General features: G+C 44.1%; 1 protein-coding gene across 1 annotated transcript in view; it reads right to left on the reverse strand.

Moving 5' to 3' along the window:
- Positions 1 to 16,423: 16,423 nt before the first annotated feature.
- Positions 16,424 to 19,685, reverse strand: part of GRAP2 (GRB2 related adaptor protein 2) — a 98,687-nt gene continuing 95,425 nt past the window's right edge. Inside the window, exons 7-8 of the mRNA XM_036400213.1 lie at positions 18,905 to 19,024; positions 16,424 to 16,667 (exon numbers count right to left, since the gene is read on the reverse strand). Of these exons, the coding sequence (XP_036256106.1) occupies positions 16,488 to 16,667; positions 18,905 to 19,024 (300 nt within the window). The 3' untranslated portion in view covers positions 16,424 to 16,487. The remainder of the gene's footprint in view (positions 16,668 to 18,904; positions 19,025 to 19,685) is intronic.

The following is a 19,685-nucleotide window of genomic DNA, read 5'->3' on the forward strand; positions in this document are numbered from 1 at the left end:
TGCAGGCGGTGGCAGGCAGGTGTGTCACTTCTGCAGCAGCAGTGACAGCCTGCAATCCCGAGGATGAAGAAATGCTTTCAGAAGCTTCCTTTCTGTCACATTACACTGCCTCAGGGAGAAAACCTAGCTGCTGAACTGGAGAATTGCCGCAAATGAGTTGAGTCGAGAGCTTCTGGCCTCCCACTCACATGTTTCCATGTGAGAGTAAATAGGTAAGAGAGTCCTCTGAAGAGAGCAGAAAGGAACAACTGCGTTCACAGGCTCATGTCTTGCAGCGAGGTATTTGCTGACTGAGCACGCACAGAAAGACCTTTAGCTGTTTTCCCTGTCTGCTTCTCTTCATGGGACAGCACTTTTTAAGCAGTTTCCTGTAAGAAATAGTGCTGACCCTGGTCTCTTGCTCTTTCAACACCCATACAGGCAGGGATTCAAACTGAGTGCAATTCAGCTGAGCTACCCTGAGGGGCCTTGGCCAAGTCATCTGCTGTCCCTCAGCTCCCATTCTCTAAAATTAGGAAAATACTACTCTACTTCACAGGGCTGGTATAGAGAAGAGCTAAAAAATGAGACCTCAAACCAATGTCACCTGCATTTTCTTTGGTTTCCCCTGCAGGAGGTGGGGGGAAGAAATTAAGAAATACAGCTGTAGAGTCCCTTTGCAGATGAGCCAAATCCTGAATGGAAGCTCTGGCTAAAGAAAACAGTGAGGAACCAGCAATGCAGCCTCTGAATAAGATGCTTAATTGCAGCTATAATTAAGTAGCACTCAAATCACGGTGTGCTTTATAGACAAAGGAACACCAGGAATGGGGACACTGAAAAATTAAGACAACAACAAGTCTGCAGCATTGTGCACTTATTTGTGTACTGGCCACCTGTGAGTGTGCATTGCTATCAGCTCTCTGAGAAAGAAAATGCTCAGGTGAGAGGGAACAGGAGGAGGAATGGAGCAGAGCAGGAAGTCTGGGGTGGGTGTCCCAGGCAGAGACTGGAGGGAGGAGCAGCAGACTGGCAGGAAGTGATTAATGGGACTATCCAGGTACTGTGGTGCAGACCTCCAGCCAGTGCAGCAACAACAAGTGGGAGATGGAGTTATGTGCTGATGATGAGACATGGCAAAGTTATAACCCAAGTGGTGGGGAAGAGGGAGTCAGTAGAGGGGATGCAAGAGAGACATGAAGTGTTCAAGAATGAACAAACTTATTTGAAAAGCTGCATATTCAGTGGAGGAAAGGAAAGTAGTTGGAAGCAGAGAAGAGGCTCTGGTATCTACAAAGTTTTAGATATCCCAGAGGATGGCTAAGAACAGCCATGGCAAAATAGGAAACTGTTTCTCATAAGGAGGGGGAAAGAATATAACTGTGAGGCTTGACTAGGGGGGAGAGAAATTAGAAGCTGGCCCTAAAAATACAAAAATGAATAGTTGGGAAGCAGTTTGGCCCCCACAAAAAATGCAAAACTGTGTGAAGGGAGGGGCATAGGAAGGAAAAAGGGAACTCTCTGAGCAGAGATGCAGGAGGCTGAAGCGTAGGCTTAGACCTGGAGATGAAACAAGTTGATCTGTGATTCATGAACATAAAGAAAGATACGGGAGATTTTCAGATGTGGTAGAAGTGTGTTAATTTGGTTTTGAAGATGTCCTTTACTGATCAGCATATATGGGACTCGGATGTGTATTTAGCTTAAAAACATCCAAAGAAGCAGTGCAAAGGAGAAATCAGCTGCTCATGACCTTATCAGAAGCACTACTAGCTCCAGAAGATCCCTGCCTCTCACTTGCCAGTGCTTTTGTCCAGCAGTGCCACAGTGCAGGCAGGATTGAGTGGGTGCAAGTGACTCTCGTGAGTCAGAGAAGGCAAATAAAAGGAGCCGACCAAACCTCCCTCTGGAAAGGCCGTTTCCAGACAGACATGTTGGAGGTGTGAAAGTAAAACTTCACAGGAATTCATGTTCAAAAGTAATTTGCCTTTCCTTTTTCTTTATAAATGCTGAAGTAAGGTCATAGAAAAAGAACCAGGTGACATTCCCTGCCCCGTTCCAGCTGCTCTTTGTGGCCAAAGCAGCATGTGGCTTGGCTGAGACGCTGCATAGCAGAATTTGTCCCAGGCCATAGCATCCCTCCAAGCAGGGGCACACCCTGGGCACCCCAAAGCCACACACGGGGAAACCAACAGAGCACCTTTGTTTTGATACTGGAGACATTTCTGCTTGGACTTCAGTAGGGAAGAACTTCTCAGCTAACTGACCAGAGGCATGGTGATGGTCCTGATCCTGAGAAAATGTCACAGGAATAGTGACCTGGACAATCCCTCCCTGGGTCTATGGACACCTGAATTCAGGCTTAGAATATCATATTTTCAGATCAGCATTGGCAACATGATGTGGTTCTGAATTCTTCCAAAAGCAAAACCCAAATGCATAATGCACTCATGTTCCTCCAGTGCCTGGTTTTAGATCCATTTCTTTTGCAACTCAATTAATCAAGATTTTGCTGCTCATTTTAAAATAAATGGCATTTCTCTCAGGAAGGTTTATAGCTTTCAGTCTTAGAGGTTTAAAAATACTCAGATGGATTCTGAGCTAATCCAGATTCATAAACCATTCTCATCTGTTAATACCTGAACACTTTGATCATCATATTTAAGAGACTTTTTTTTTTTGGCAGAGGGGTATTTTTCAGACAGATTGTCCCCCAGTACTCTTTATTTCAAGCTTGTGACAGGTTACTGTGCTGCACCCTCATGCAAAACACATAGGAGAAGGGGAGAAGGAGGAGAAGCTGCCGCAGAAATAAGCCACAGCTCTAAGTTTATCCATATTCCTGTCCCCCCTTCTCCTGATGATGAAGAATCCTTATCTCTCCCCTTGTCTTTAGCTTATCTACTCACCTGTTTCCTATTTGCCCTGTCATACTTCAGTGGGATCTTTAAAAATTCTTCCCTTGAGAGTGACCCTGGGCATTTTTCCTTTTACTCTTCCAGCATGGCTGGCTCAGGAACAGGTTTCTGCTTGCCAGACCCCCACACCTTCTTCCCACCCTCCTGTACTTATATTCTTCTACTGGAGAAGCAGCTGCATCCCCTGGGGAAGAGTGCAACCTGTGGAAGATCCCCTACCAGAGCATCTCTGCTCTGACAATCAGAATGAGAGAGTCCAGTCTTCATGGCTCTAATTCCACTTAGTTGAGGCTGCCAATTAGTGCAGGAAGCAATGACTGGATTTATTTTTCCCCTCATGCTGACAATTGACCTAAGTCACGGTAAATGCTGTGACTAGACAAAATATGTTCTTGGAAAGGACTGCCAATAATGGTTTAGAATTTTGCATATCTCACAAGCATTTAATTTATCCCCAGTCCTCCTGGAAATCACATATAGGATGTAGTGGGGTCACTTCATGAGCTCAGGTAAGGAAATTACTTGTGATCCTCTTTCAACACTTCAGAGCAATGTGAAAATTAAATCACAGCTCAGCAATCACTCATGCCAGTGCTCGGGGTAACACTGACAAGCCATGTGTGGGATGTACTGGTGGCCTTGGTCACCAGGTAGCACAGTGGCTCTCCAGCTTCTGAAGGCCATTAACTGCAGCAAGGCTCTTGTGAGCTTGGGGATAAATCTACCGCAGCTGCCTCTACAACATTCCAGCCTCTGTGTACCACCTCCAGGAAGATACAGCTGGCACCCAACACTGCGGAACGAGAAGCTCCATGTGTAAATCCCAGCATGAGGACTCGGTAGCCTGACACTTAGGATGAGAAACATCCTGCTCTGGGAGTCCATGCTGCTCTCCACTGCTATGGAGCTACACAGCAGTGCTGGGAAATTAATTCACTCATCTGGAAGATAGAGAAGTTGGATTGGGTTGTTTGTCTGCAGCACTAGGTAACTTTTGTGAACACTGCCTTGGCAAATTAGTTAGATCAGGGTGAGTCCCTGCCTTCATCTCCTCATGAGCCTGCCATTCCCTTTTGTTCTGAGCTCATCTGTGTTTGGAAGGTGAATACATGATGACCTTTAGAACTAGGAGCTTTTACAGTTTGCATAACACTGCAGATACATATGCCATGATAATATATAAGTTAGAGCAATTATGGAATAAATCCTTGCCCCAAAGAGATACCCTGATGGATAGGGTGGAGCATGTTGCCAGACATAAAGTACAGCTCAACCAGAGAAGCCATATTTTATTTTTGGCTGCAAACACCCAGATTTTTCAAGAGGACTGAAGAAAGCCTAGCCAACATGAGCATGCTCCAAGGGAAAGCTGAAGGAAGTCAGAAAGCCAGAGGGAATGAGAAAGCAAGCAAAGGAGGTGTTTTACCACTGTGTCAGGGTGAGGCCCAAAGATAGGAGTTGAAAGAGGTGATGAGAAATGCCATGCTGGCTTAAAGGAAGTCATGGAGAAGGAAGAGAGGCTTTGAGTGTGATACCCACAACTCTGCCATTGTCCTGCTAGGCCTCCTTTGGCAAATAACTTCACCCCCATCTAACTTCCCTCCTCCTGTTTGTACATCATGGCACTCTGACTTGCAAATTTTTTGGAGTAAGACTATAATTTCTACAGGTACAGGAAGTGCCTAGTGCAAATAGGCTCTGAACTCAGATGGTGCATCTCTGTGGTAAAGGACAGGAAAATCCAATAGAAGATGCAAAACTGTTGCATGGGCTTGGACACAGGCAGGGCACCAACAGCCTGTGCTGTGGGATGAAGGAGAACAGGATGCTGGAGCAGAGAGGGCAGCACCAACCACTGAGAGCACAGCTTGCTTGTGGCAGTGGGATAAGTGAAAGAGCAATGAGGAGAAAGAAATGTTAATATCATGGTATGTGGGTGGAGGTGGGGAAGAAGCAGGCATTGGTTCGGTAGAAAAGGCAGGTGCTATTTTAGTCAGACTGTGTTAATTTCAGCTCTGATGTAACTGAATTTACGTCAATTTCAGTCAGTTGAATTACACAAAAGATTAATTTAGGCCAGTGAGTTGAGGTAAGAGTGATTCAGCCCAAAAAAGGTTTTGGGCTGCAAGGAAGAGATATGAAGCAAGGTGAAGAACTGGAGCCATCCTGGATTTGGAGATGTTGAAGTAGGGAGAGTGGGGGTGAGAGAGGGCAAACCAGAGGGTGCTAAAACAAACAGGCCACAGGACTCTGCAAGGATGTTTGCCAATGATTTTCATCGCAGCCTAGGACAATTTGCAAAAAAATCCAGTCTGCTCCCTGAACTCTGTGTATGTTGGTTATTCCCACCTGACTCTTCTCATGGTCCACCTCCTCTTGCTACTCCTCTGGGCAGCCTGCACATCAACGTACCATACTCAGAGTGTTCATAACAATTAAGCTTTTGTCTTATTATTTTGGTTTAATCAAAAAACTTTCCAGGTTTGACCTGAAGAACACTTTGGACCAGGGGTTCATAGGGCAACAGCTGCATTTAGCAGTCAGAGTGGCTCTGATTCACTTGCAGTGCAGCTTCACTGGAGTTGATGGAAATGAACTTGTTCCATTAATTCTCCAGAGACAGCATGAAAGCCAGATGAAACCAGACAGGGCCATTCTCACGCTGACAGATGCATCCACACCTTAACTCTTAACAGCCTGCCCATGGAACACATGCAAAAAGCATCTGAAATACTTGGCACCGTCTTCTAGATTTGCAAAGAAGTGCCTCTCAACAACCCATAGGAAATAAAAGAATTATGTCATTACACTAAACAAAATGAAAACAAAAAATAATTAAGCACATCTTTTGCTTCTTTCCCATTTCACTAAATCTCTTTCCCTGCATATGCTTTTCATCTATTGTTTCTGATGCCTCTTAAATTGGTCTTTACTTTCTCATAATTCCATGTACTGAGAAAATGTAACACCCATGAATCCCTGAGGTTTCTTTCCTTTCCTCTGTCCTAATTTCCCCTAGCTTTTATTTTCCCTTTCATTTTTTTACATTTTTGTTCTTTGAAATCATGATCTTCAATTGCATTTCATTTTCATTCTCTTCCTCTCTAGCTTGCTCACATTTTCATTCCTCTGTTCCCTTGTCCCTTGTTCAGCATTAGATTTAGTTGAGAGAAGAAAGCCAGTCAGTTCTCAGGTTAAAGAGGAACTTCAACCATTTCTTTGACGCATACCCCAAACTTGGTTCCACCAGTTTTCCACCTTCCACAAATACTCAGTACTGCACAAGAAATAAAGACCTACAAAGTGCTTTCAACTCATATTCAATCACCATAGTAAATACAAACTCTCTTCTGTAATATTCAATCATTATATTTAGTCCTAATATCATGCTTTTCATCTGCAAACACCCACACAAGCATTGGTTAATTTGTCCTCACAGCAGCCCTGACAGGTTGGTAATTACCTGTTATTATCTCCGTTTTACACATAAGGAAACTCTGGGTGAAATGATGAAATTCCTAACAAGAACATATACCCACGAATCTAAGCAGGCACTAACTGAATCTTCTACAGACACACACATACACATAGCTGTCCCCACACATTTTAGTGTACACTGAAAATTAGGGACCAACAAGCTCAGTGTAGGACAGGAGAGAGATGCTTGCTCAGCATATTATACACAAGAAAAGGAAATTCTCAGACCCTGAGATTGCCCTGGACAGCAGAGGAGAGGTGCTGGAAGCAAACTGCCAGCTCTCCACAGCATACTTTGTATTTTCTGGGCAGCATTTCATGACCTCCCATTCCTCACCTCACATTTGCAGGTGAGCAAATGCGCAAGGTGAGCTCCTCCTTGCCTCCAGGCACCACCAAGGTTTGATTTCATGTTTCCAGTTTCACCACTGGTGACTGCCCTCGTGTTTATCAACACTTGTTTCTGACAAGAAGTTGGGAAAACACTGTCATCCAAAACCCCCAAGTGAGCTCCTGACCTGTTTGAATGCTAATGATCTCTTAGTGCTGTATCCCACTCATTCTACTGCCTATCAAGCTGGCAGGATGGGAAGATAAGAAATCTTCTGGACCACAGGCAGCATTCTGCACACACAGGCCCATAGAAATAGGGAAGAAACATTAGTGGGGGAGTCAGAGAAGGAAAATGAAGATGTGAGTAATTACCTTTGGTCCAGGATGTCAGCCGCCCACAGCAGAGTATCCTGTGTGCAGCACCTCCCCTCCACCACAGGGACAGGAGGCTCTGTTCCCATCCCACGTGCTGCTCTCCCCACAGCAGCCCTTGCACTGCAGAGGCTCCAGGGACACTGCAGGGCCAGCAGAGCCCATTTCAGAGGGTCAGATGCTCAGGTGCAGTCAGACATTGAAGTCCCACTTATGCAAGGCAGTTCCACTGCAAATATTAAGCATTAGATGCCATTAATGGGCATGAGATGCCATTAATATAAATATATTTGATGTGGAAAATAAAGACCTGTGTAAGGATTTGGACTTTGTGACTTCTTGTTTCATTGCCCTCCATTCAGTGTGACACTGAGGCTCTCATGGATTTGAAGTCATTGTTCAATGAAAAATACCCTCTTCCCTTCCCCTTTTAGTTTCTGTCTCATTTTCTGAACCTGTCACAGCCTCTCTCAGCACAGAGATGTCCAGGGAATTGATTCCATGCTGTCTTCCTTTCACCCCTGATGTTTTGGGTATGACTAGGGACAAAGCCATAGGACAGAGTTTGCCAAGATTAACATACATTGCTTATTCCATAAAAACTTACTCAAGGCCCCTGTATTCCCTATATCAATTTAAATGTTCTTTCTCAAGTCTGTATCATTGCTAGTGTTACTCCTATTCCAAATCTTCTTAAAATCCTTTACTGTTATAAGGTTTCCAGTCAGGGTTATGTCTTTGATGTATTTGGTTTTCTCTGTCAGTTTTCTGCATTTTCTAATTAGGATCCTTTATTTTTTTTTCGCCCCAGTTGACATATTTTAAATTTTAATTTCAAATTGCTGCCTGAGCTCTGCCACTAAGCCAGCACAGGCTGCTGCTTCCTAAAACTTAGACAATGACACCAAGGCTGAAACCTCACAAAGTTCTGCCAAAGCTGCTGACTCTGGATTCCTGCATCTCATGGGTTCTCTCTGCTTCATCCTTTATTAATTGGGATCAAGCATTCATACCTCAGGAGTGACCTGAGTGACTTCCAGGCTAGTTTAAGACCTAAGCATCTGTGCAGATGTTGAGGGGAGGCCAGCCCTGTATTGCCAACTACAAGCTGACAAGGTGGGACAAAATGATTGTTCCTGGTAAGAATTGTGGTCCTACAGTTGTGCTATTCCTGTTGACTTGCCTGTACACCTCTTATCACCAGCTGGAAGCTGCAAGAGCTCTGAGGCACAGGCACAGTGCCAGCACTACAGGGCCTTGGCCTGGACTTAGCATTCCCAAGTGCTTACAGCAACTTGGAAACAGTAAGAAAAAATAGTAAAATAATGCTTGCAAAACTCAAAAAATAAAACAAAACCCCCACACACACAAAAGAGAGAGAACACTCATGTCCATGGTAGGTGTAAGAAAATGGAAAGCAAATCTACAAATTTACCTACTTTTGAGAAAGGAAGTGATGGGGATGGTGGACTTCAGGAACATTGTACAACGAATTTAAGAACCAAATGAAGGATTTAAGCTGTGGATGCAGGATGAAGATATCAGAATCTACAGTGATGAAGACAAGAGGTCCCAGCTGATGTGGCAGTGAGAAGGGACACAGAGGCTGAGCTGAGCCAGTCTGGCCTTGTCCACACAAGGAACAAACATCCTACGAGAAAGAGGACAGCCACTCATGAACCTGAGTTTTAAACCATGCTCAAAGTAACAGGGTGGTCAACACAAAGGTGAATTTCTCATACACAAAAGACAGCTGCATTAAATGAAATGTAACGAAATTAAATTAAAGGAGATCTCAAGATTTCATTTTCTTTCATGAAATGAAAATTCAATGAAATGAACTGAAAATGAAAAATGAAATGAAATCAAACATCAAAGATGAAATGAAATGAAACATCAAAAAATGAAGCGAACTGAAATGAAACTTCATGGGATAAAAGGAAAAGAAATTAAATGACAAAACAAAAGGAAATGTAACAAAATTAAATCAAATGAAATTTGTCATTTTATTTCCTTTTAGAAAATAAAATCTCAAGATTTTATTTAATTTCATTTTGTTACATTTCCTTTTTAAATTTTTTCATTTCATTTTTTTTGCCTTTTCATTTATTTTCATGATATACATTAAATTTAATTTCATTCCTCGATTTGTAATTGCCTTTATTTTTTCTTTTTTGTATTTTAAAATTCTATTTAATTTCCTTTTATTAAATAAAGTTTCATTTTATTTCATTCCTTGCTTTGTCATTTCACAAAAGAAAATTAAATCTTGAGACTTCATTTAATTGCATTTCCTTATTTTTAATTTTCTTTCAATCAATTTGAATTAATTTCCTTCCTTTAAGTTATATTTTGTCTTCATTCCTTGATATCCTTTTCATTCCTTGAATGACGATTCATCTCATGAAAGGAAATGTCTAGATTCTTACCATTCACTTAATTTCATTCCTTGAAGTTTTATTTCACTTAATTCCTTGATTTTTGATTTAATTTCATTCAGTGACATTGCATTTATTTTAATTTCATCTCACTGCTTGATTTTTCATTTCGTTTCTCAGAAATGCAAACCGCCCATTTTTTGTGTCTTGGAGCCCTACCTCTTATTTTTGGAGCCCTAAATTCCAGGTGTTCGTGTCTGGTGTTCCAGCGTTTGTGAAACGCCTGTGCTCTACAAGGGGTGCACATTTTAAATGAGAATTTGCAGCTATTATTGTGGTCATCTGACGCTGAGGATTTAAACTGGTGAGCCCTGGCGCGCTTTGCAGCCTGACAAACGTGACCGAGAGCTGCACCCCATCCAGAGAGAGAAGCAGCAGCACAGCGAGTGGCTCTGATAATTCAGCGATTTCACAGGGCAGCGAGGTGCCTCTCGCTTTTATTCCTCTACTCCTGAAAACCCTTGAGTATGTTCCATTCTCCTCGGAGTGAATGTTGAGCATAGCTTGAATGACTGAGAGTTTGACTACAGTCAAATTATTTCGTAAAAATAAAAAACCCAAACCAACCCAAAATTCCTACAACTGCTAAGTGGAGCTTCTGTAAGCTTCCATGGAGGAGAGGCGCTGCCTGCAGCACGGTCTGAGCTCTCTCCCGCTTTCCTGCCTGCACTCCGATCCCCCAGACGACCTTTAAAGAAAGGATCCCCATCTCATGTGAAAGCTGTCTGGCCACCTCACTGCCAGGGAAGCTTTCCTTTTGCTGAGTCCGCAGCCGAGGAGGAGGTGATCTAAGAGCTCCTGCTGCCAGGACGGGGAGGCTGCGCCTTCCCCTTTCCCCTCCGGGCTGTGCATTCCCACTGCTCGCCCTGCGCTGGCTCCGGACCTCCTTGTGCAGCCTTCGGTGAGCTGACTCAACTCCTGATCCCGGCAAATCCCAGCGGATGCCTCTGTGCAGGGCGGCAGCGAGCTGCAGCGCTGACTCACCCGCTCTGATGAAATCACGGCCATTGTTATTAGCAGCCCATCTCGGTCCGATAAAGCGCAAGCAGCTGCCCTCGCAACAGCGAGCTCAGATCGACTCACTCTCTACAGAGAGCTGAGTGTCTGCTGCCGCACACTGCTCTTGTTCGCACCTCTGCCAGGTGAGCGCGGAGAGCTGCTAATGCAGAACGAGCTACACGCCCACTCTGCTCCGATCAAAGTCACTCTCGAAGGGGCAGAGCAAAGGGCAGTTTCCCAAACCCTTAGTCCTGGTAGTAAACTTGCAGTTGATTTTTTTCCTACATAAATTTTGATGAGAAAAACAAAAACCAAACCAAACAGAAAACCCCCACAACAACCAAATTTAAAAAAACCCATGTTGGTGCAGTCTGCTTCTAATTCAGCATTTCACAACCAAACCTTTGGTATGCTGCAAAAAACATCAACATCATCCCCCCACACAACAACAACACCAGCAACAAAACTCTGGCAGAAAACATTCAGTCACAAGAAAGGGCACCAGGCACTGATTCCTGCTGTATGTTATTACCAGTTGGTACTGCAGTAGTACTCATCTTGGAATTTGACCAGGAAAAGGGACTGGTTAGTAGCACAAGGAAATTATGACACGTTCAGTACAGCACAGTCATAGAAGATACCTTCTCTCCTGATCTAGAGGTCATTTGCAATGTATCTCATATTTTTCCTGGATTTTCCTTTTTTTTTTTTCCTTTTCTGTGGCTGGATATAGAACCACAGAATTCATAGATGTGCATGAATCACAGACAGCACTGAAAGGTTTCAGAAGCACCACTTAAACAGAAACTCAAACTTCAGTCATTGTCTCAGGACACTGTCATCATTTTATAGCTTCAAAGTGCACAGTAGTAGATGCACATCCTAAACTGCTTTTTCTTCCCCATTTTTACTGTTGTTTTTGTTTGTGACAAACTCAACATGCTGTATCTTTCACAAATCCTGGTGGAAATGAGCCTACTTGGACTAGCGGGAGAAGCCACAAGAGGCCTACAGATCTTCTAATTTGTTTCTTCTTCCTCCCTTTGTTGCCTGGGCTAATTTTATTTCTGCATGTCTACAAGGATTCCTGCACGCCTGCCATTTGTGAAATTTTGCATTTTCATGATGGCAGGCTGGACATGGGCCAAGCACCTCTCACTTGCACAATAGCAGCGGACAATGTGCTTTGAATTTTCTCTGCACGCAAAGGTCAGTGACCCTTCCTCATTCACTTGCCTGTTTCCCTGCTACCCTGGAGCTCACAGATAAGTCATTGGCTGTTTTCTGCTGGCAGTTCTGCTTATATAAGAAACTTCTTTTGCATTTGATGCCAATTAAGGCTCATGAGTTCTGTCACATGAAAGTTGCCTCTAAAAAATTGGAGAAATTGGCAATGCTCTGCCCTCTTCTTCAGGGCTGTTAAAGGCTTTATCATGCACTCAGTTCATGGTTCCCCACTGAAATGCAAAGTTTTCAGCAGCAACGACAGGCTGGGTGTCAGAAGCTCTTTAGCTCATGCCTGTGTTTTAGCCAGTAAATGTAACTGCCTGGATCACCTAGGGAACACTAATGGTTTTGACTGACCTCCATGGGGTTTCATCTAAAAGCACCTGAGCCAATCGCTTTGAACAAATATTTGAAATGAGATGTCTGCAGAGCACTTTCTCTCAGCACAGAGGCACAAGCTGGGCCCAGGAAGGGCAGCAAGGTGATGGGCTGCAGCTGCAAGGAGGTGCATGAAGACTTCTGGGGCTGCACTGGGCAGGGATGGGCAACATTGCCAAACACTTCTCACACCAGTGTGGTGTAACCAGGCTCCTGGGCAAAGATCTGCAGAACAAGAGTCTGAGCAGAGCCCTAGTCCAGATGGCCACAGTTCTGTCCCACCAGACATCCTTGTTGTCCCTGTGATGTGACACCAGCATTGACTAAAGACCTGCTGCTTCCCAGCTGGGGTAGGGGTCACCCTTCCCCTGGCTGCTGGACTACACCTGCTGTGCCATTGCTCCTGCAGTGCAAAATGTCCCAGCTGATGGCACACTGCTGTTCAAGGCTGCTCAAGCCATGTAGTCCTGGCTGCTGGATCTTTTGCTTGTGACATCCTTGGTTACTCTCCACGAGGGCTGAAGGTAAAAGGGCCTTTCTAGAGCCTGCAGCATTGGGATCCTGTTGCAGAGGAAGGATGAGAGGTGCTGCTAAATAGGAAAATATCAGTAACAGGTGGCTGTTGTGAGAAGCTTCAAATTTCCTGCACAGCCCACTGAAACCTCCATTTAAAAAACAACAACCACCGCCCACGGACTTGTTTTCCTGGCACAAGAGGCTGGAACAGCAGCCTGAGCAGGTGCTGACTTGGTAGGTCATCTCCCTGGTGGCTCCTACCTGTAAGCAGTCCAATGGGAACCAGCCCTGACCCCATGGTTTCTCCAGTGAGCACGGCTGCTACAGCAAACATGTACACCAAGGCAGAGAGACCTCTCTTTTGTGGCACAGAAAACTGCCTGCACATCTTTCACATCAAAAGAAATTTCCATTTACTCTTTTTATCTCAGCCTTATTAATCACATAGACGTTTCCAACAAAATATTTGCAGCAGAACATAGGCAAAAAGTTCATTCAGACAGGAGCACAGCTAAGCTGTGCTCATCAAACTTATTTTACCATGTACAAGTCCAGCTTCCTCTGTTTCATTTGCTATGTTTGCCTTCCCACATACTTTTCCTACTTTTATCTCAGTTTACATTTTCTTCTCTCATGAACTGTCTTTCTTGCTTAAGAAAAATAACAAACAAAATACTCTTCTGGTTTTCCTCTTTATCCCTTCCCATTTTGGTTTCACAGTGGACTCTCTTGGGATATGTTCCAGACAGAGGTTTGGTTCTTTCCAAAACACTGGCAAATGTCAGGTAAGGTCAGAGCAGCACTGTCACCTTAAGGCTCCAGTCCCAGGTTGCTAATATGTGCCTCTTGCATGAGCAATAGACTCTGAGGTGTGAATGAATCACCACAGTATTAATAAGGATTGTGCTACAATTAAAACCTGTTGGAAGAAAGCGCAGGAAGGTTGGCAGGGTATGTGGCTAGAAGAGAGGAGTGTCTCTCCTTATGAAGTGGCCTGATCTGTGAGAGAGAGAATTTCATGGGAAGAAAATAGCGTGGGACATAGAAAATGTCTCCATCCTAGAGCCCCTTCTATCATTCCAAAATTCCCCACTTTGCCCTTGTATCTGGAGTCTTCACTGATTTGGGAATAGCCACAATCCTTAGCATTGCTCTTTTTCTGGGAGAAAAATGACTTTTACTGTGGGAGGGTACAGAAATGCAGGCTGACCCCTGTGCCTCCCAGCTCCTGCCATGTGCAGTACCTGCAGGCAGCACTGCAAGGCCAAAAGCAGAGGCAAGAGAGACTGGGCAAGGCAGCCCTGAGCTTGGCCCCTGCACAGGGCAGCAGAGCAAGGCCCTGGTGGAGTTATCACAGATGCCATGAGGCTGTCACCTCCTGGTAATTTTGCTGTCATTAGGTGCTGCTCATAATGAGAAATCCTGATTTTACTGTGGTTCTGGTATGCTGTCCATAATTAGTGTGCAGTCCTTTAATACTAATTACCTTAGGTATTAGTTCCTTAAACATCAATTCAAAAAATCACATGAAAATTTACCTCTTCCTCAAATGAGTCATGAGTTAACACAGGGGTACTTGCAAGGCACTACTTAGACTTGCTTAATTAGTTAATCTCTGTAAAGGGGTTTCAAATGCATGAAGAGCTATCAAACTGCTAAGTGCATTATCTTCAATTAATTTTATGCAACTACATCTTCACTACCAAGAGGGTCTTTAGAGTGCTGAGGAAAGGAAAAAGAGACATTGCTTCTAATTTTAAAAGTAACTAATACAGAAAATTGAAAGATGATTTGACATGATGGGAATAATTGTGAATACACCATTTCTTTTGTTTCAGCCAGATCTGAATATGAAAGATTCATCATTTTTATCCCTCCTTTGCCTTTGTTAGTCTCTGGTTTCTTGGTTCCATCTCCTCTTGGCCTTAATGCTCTCCCTCTCCCTCACTGAGTGTTAACCCTCTCTCTTCCAAATTTATTACTACCTTACTTCCAAATTTATTACTGCCTGGAGTCCTGAGCTTACACCCTCATACAAATGGTAAGGGATCTTGTTTCAAAAGAAGCCTCATGGACTTCCCTTCAGAAGAAGACACTAAAGGGCCAGAGCAGAGCTCCTGCAAGAGAACAGGGCCACATCCAGCCCAGGCAGCCATATTCCCTGGACCACTGTGGTAGCCAGTAAGTTCTGAGTCTTTCAAAGTTTTCTATTCTCTATAGAGTTTATATGCCTTGTTAAATATTCTCATTTTACTTCACCCATTAACAATCTGCTTTTGGTGGAGTTCTCTCAAAATGGGTTCTTTGTGCTAACACTCTGTCTAGCTGGCAGCTTTATTCAGGCCAGCTACATTGAATTGGCCTTCCCCAAGAACCTATTTCCTGGGTTCTTTTTCTTCCACTGAGACTAACAAAAGGTAAGAACTTTTTTTTGTTGTTGTTGCTGAGTCTGATTTGTGCTTAGAGGTTTTCACTTGCCTATTCTTTCTTTTTCAATAATGATTAATCATCACTTCTCCTTGCTGACTGCTGAGGTCCCACGTGTGAAAAATTCAGGCAGCTTGTTTCATATCAACACGCCTGAGCAGTGGTTATGCAGTAGAGTCCCCATCACAGGGTTTGTGAAGGGGACATGTAATGTGCATTTGCAATAAATTTCTATCACATCTGGGCATTCACTTAGCAGTTATTTGAAAACTTAATTTAATTAATTAATTTACCTTATTTTATCCAAAAGAAACTGGAATAGAGAATAGACTATTAGATGGCTACAGCTTTATTCTCTGCATACTGTAAAATAACAGCTTAACCTGTTGGATGGGACATTTCTCTAGTGAGCCAGAGCTGTGTACATGGTGATCCTCAGCACAGCAAGTTGTCAGGGAAAGAATTTCTGCCACCAAACCAGAGAAAACTCTCCAATTCCTCCCCAGTTCAGTTCTACAAAAGGAACCAGTGAGGAATATTAACTGTTATCCAATCCAGTGGATACTAATTTAGCTGAAGGGTCTGATCTTCTCTAATCAGACTATCTAGCTGAAGTGTAGGTACCTAAGAGAGCAGCTGGAAAATGGGAAGTTGCTAGGGGGTACAGAAAGAAGAGCAGGCCTACAAGAAGAAACAAAGAAAGCTTCTTGCCCTCCCATACCTTCACCACTTGCATGTTTGTACAAAAGCTTACAGGGTTCCTCCCCTTCATCTGGTATATCCATACAGTCCATACACACAGTGTGAGATGGGTAAGCCAGAAACTATTAAGAAAATAGTTAAACTAGAAGAAAGCCAGAAACTATTAGGGAAAGCCTAGATTATCTCAACCTCCACCTCCTTCACTTTCCTTCCCTAACTGAAGGTTTAATGTGGTGGCCAAGGATCATTTAATTTACGTGGGTGTCCCTCCTGCCTCTGACAGAAAGGTGGAATGGAGCCTGAAGAGACTATGACTGCTACCAGATCCAAAATGAAGGGATAGGGCTACCTGAATACTGAACCTGAAGTTAACCTGAAGCCTGACTTTCCTGAGGGGCATTTCTACAGAATAAACCTAATTGCAGGAGTTTATCAATAGTTAGCTAAAGAGGTGACAGGGCAGGGAGCACCCAGCAAAGTCTTAATGAACAGTCCAAGATTTCTGCTCCCTCCCCTTCATGACTGTGAAAAAAAGGGGTAAAAAATTTCTTCCTCAAAGGGTTCTCTTTCATACCATCATTTCAAAAGATCAATTGCCAATAAATTAAGACAAAACAAAAAACAATGTATGTCCTGGTGGCAAGGGAAGATGCACTCCTTCTCTGTCCCTGTCACGTCGAAAGAGCAGCTCGAGCAGAGCCCTCTGGGCCACACTGTGCCCTCACAGCACCACCGGTGTGACGTAGTTGGCAGGGAAGAGCCCCAGTTCCCCACGCAGGCGTCCCTTCCACCAGGAGGGGTTGGAGCTGTCCAGAACCTCCAAGATGTCCCCAGTGCGGAAGCCCAGCTCATCGTGCTCCAGAGCATCGAAGTCGTACAAGGCACGGACCCACAGCGTTCGCTGGAACGGAGAGGAGAGACAGGCAGGGAACAAGGAGCCAGGACTGTGAAAGATCATCCTTGCCACCCCTCCTAAGACCCAGTGAATACATTCACTAAGCAAGGACAAGCAGTGCTGAATTTTAGACCAACTTGTAATTAAACCAGGAAGTGGCCAAGATGGCAGGAAGGAGGGACCAATTAACTGGGACACCTCAAGGGATGGTGTTTGGTTTCTCAGCAGCCTCAGTGTATTTGTGGGAATTTGCACCATAAGGTGAAAAGTCAGACTGAGAGCTGGTCCTTAGGAAATTGTGTTCTCATGGCTCTGCTGCCTCTGCCCCATAAGTTCAGCCAGGACAGCCACATCTGAAGCCAGTTTTGGGAGCACAGAAGCACTCCTGCCTGAGACCTGCTGGGCTGTAACTATCAGGGAATGGCTCTAGGGAGCTGGCCTGTGCTGGTACAGATACAGAAATGTGTCCTCAGCCAGTTGATGACTGCACACAGGCAAGCACACAGGCAAGAGTAGAGAACATTGTAAAGAAGGATGAAGAAGGATATTTGTTCTTTCAGGCAATTTAGGGGCATAGGGAAGGGTCTTAAACCTTCTTCAGACTCTCCCCAAGGTCAGGTCCCTGAGATCCAAAGGATTTAGTGTCTGTTTGGGTATACCAGTTTATTTGGAGTGTGCACTGTCATGTGCACTATGGTTAGATTTTTTTCTCTAGGACTTTGCAGTCAATCTCCCAGATTTCTTTGGCCAGAAATCATATTTTAAAGGACATAGCTTGGGCTTCTTTCTGGGAAATTGTTGGCATCCACACCACAGGGCATGGATAATTTAGGAGGTATATCTGGCAGGGACAGAGGGAGAGATCTGTTTGAAGGCAGACAAATTTTGATAAATCTTCCATTTGGGGCCCTGCTTAGACCTCGCCCCTAGTTAATTGGTTGGACTTATAGAACTTCCTATAATTGGATTTGTGGCTTCTACATCACTGATGGAATGTGGCAGGCAAAAGCATGTTGTTATTCATTGCCACAGCCTCTGAGAGATAAAAACCACTGTACTTTAAGCTGGATTACAATAAAGATTCCGGGCTTTTGCCAAGAGAAGAGGCATGCCCCTATTTTTTAACATGTTCCAAATAATCTAATCCAATCTGATCATTTTCACTCATTCTTGAGAAAGGTCTGCTGTCTTTCCCTTCTCTCCTTGGATCTAGGTTCTCTGGTGATGGAGAGAGACATAACCAGACATTGAAGCTGGACTTTTCTTTAAGGAAGAGGAGCATCCTTAGGTCACACTGAGCTGATGGGGAAATATTTGTAGCTGGCAGTGGAGTCACAGGCTGAGGCAGAGACAGACACCACATTCTGTGTGGGCATTCACACAGTGGGACTTGGCAGAGCAGGTAGTGACTGAAGGTCAAGTGCCAGGTTTGGATCCTACAGGGGAGTGGTCTGGGATGTCTGCAGAGACACAACTGCATCACACCCACATCCACTGTGCTAAGAGGCTCTGACAGCCAAGGGTGTCAGGTAGGTGAGCCCCGCTTTGACGGCAAAGGAGGTCTGAGAGATGTGCCAGGCACAGACAGTAGAGCTGGGTGATCTCAGGCCTTTTCAGGACGGCCGCAAAAATTAATGGAAGAGACGGTGTGACTACAAGTGCATTGCAAGACAGGAGGAACATTGTAGTATGGTATAGTATCATGAGGCTGCTCTCCATAGAACTTAAAAAATGTACTGCACATTTAGCTGCTGTCATCAGTCACTGCCTGGCTGTGGTGGCAAAGATAATTGAAAGCTCTGTGCATTAATGGACATGAAGTTCTTCTAGAAGAGATCATTAGGCTTTCAGAAATTCTTCTGCTGGACTAGTCTCATGCTTGATCAAAATCCATGGGTGAGCTTGTGCTCATTCCAGTGTCTCAGATAGGGATTGTTCCTGTTTTGCTGAGCTCATGCTAAGTTCCCTCTTCCATAAGGCTGCATAAGACTGACCTGGAGAGCAGTTACCAGAACTGTGCTCACATTACACTGTAGTCCTACCCTCAGGGTGTCCCAGGAGCAGGTTCAAGTGGCTGGCATAAAGTCATGAGACTCAGAAATGTCTTGTAAGACATGGCCTGGCAGGCAAAATACACTACTTCTCATGCAACCTCCATGTAGGTGACATGGTGCAGACTGCTTGGCCATTGCTAAGGGACCCAGTGACGTGGGCAGAGGAGGCCTCCCAGGTGCATCACCTACCGGTGTCTGCTGGTGCAGAGGGTCCGTGTGTCTCCTCTGCATAGCTCCTGCACTGCCTTGGCCATGATCCCTTAGTCTGTGCATCATGTCATTCCTGTCCAGACTCCCACCATATCTTTCCTAGAAAGAAAATAGCAGTAAAAAAGTCATGTTGATGTGGTTTTGGCTGGAATAGAGTTAATTTTCTTTGTAGTAGCTGGTATAATGCTGTGGTTTGGATTCAGTATGTGAATACTGCTGATAATACACTAATGTTTCAGTTGTTGCTAAGCAGAGGCTCACTCTAAATCAAGGACTTCTCAGTATCTGGCCAAAGGGATATTCCATACTCTAGAACATCATACCCAGTATATAAACTGGGGGGAGTTGGCCAGAAGAGGCCAATAACTGGTTAGGGACTGGCATCAGCCAGTGGGTGATGAGCAATTGTATTGTGCATCACTTCTTTTTCTTGAGTTTTATTCCTCTCTCTCTTTTTGTTATTTCCTTTTAAATAAACAGAAAATGATAATAACAACTATTATTATTACTACTAGTACTACTGCTACTATTTACTCTATTTCAATTATTAATTTGTTCTTATTTCAACTCATAAGTTTTACCTTTTTCTTGATTCTTTCCCTACTCCCACCTGCAGGAGGAGAAGTGAGTGAGTGGCTGCATGGTTCCTAGTTGCCTACTGAGATTAAACCACGACACATATATATTCTGAGATGTATAAATGAGGGGATTTAAGAGTCATTAGTGGGCCAAGAATCAGGACCAAGCCCACACATCAATA

This window comes from Molothrus ater, chromosome 5 (assembly GCF_012460135.2).
Source record: "Molothrus ater isolate BHLD 08-10-18 breed brown headed cowbird chromosome 5, BPBGC_Mater_1.1, whole genome shotgun sequence".
Classification (NCBI taxonomy): Eukaryota; Metazoa; Chordata; class Aves; order Passeriformes; family Icteridae; genus Molothrus; species Molothrus ater.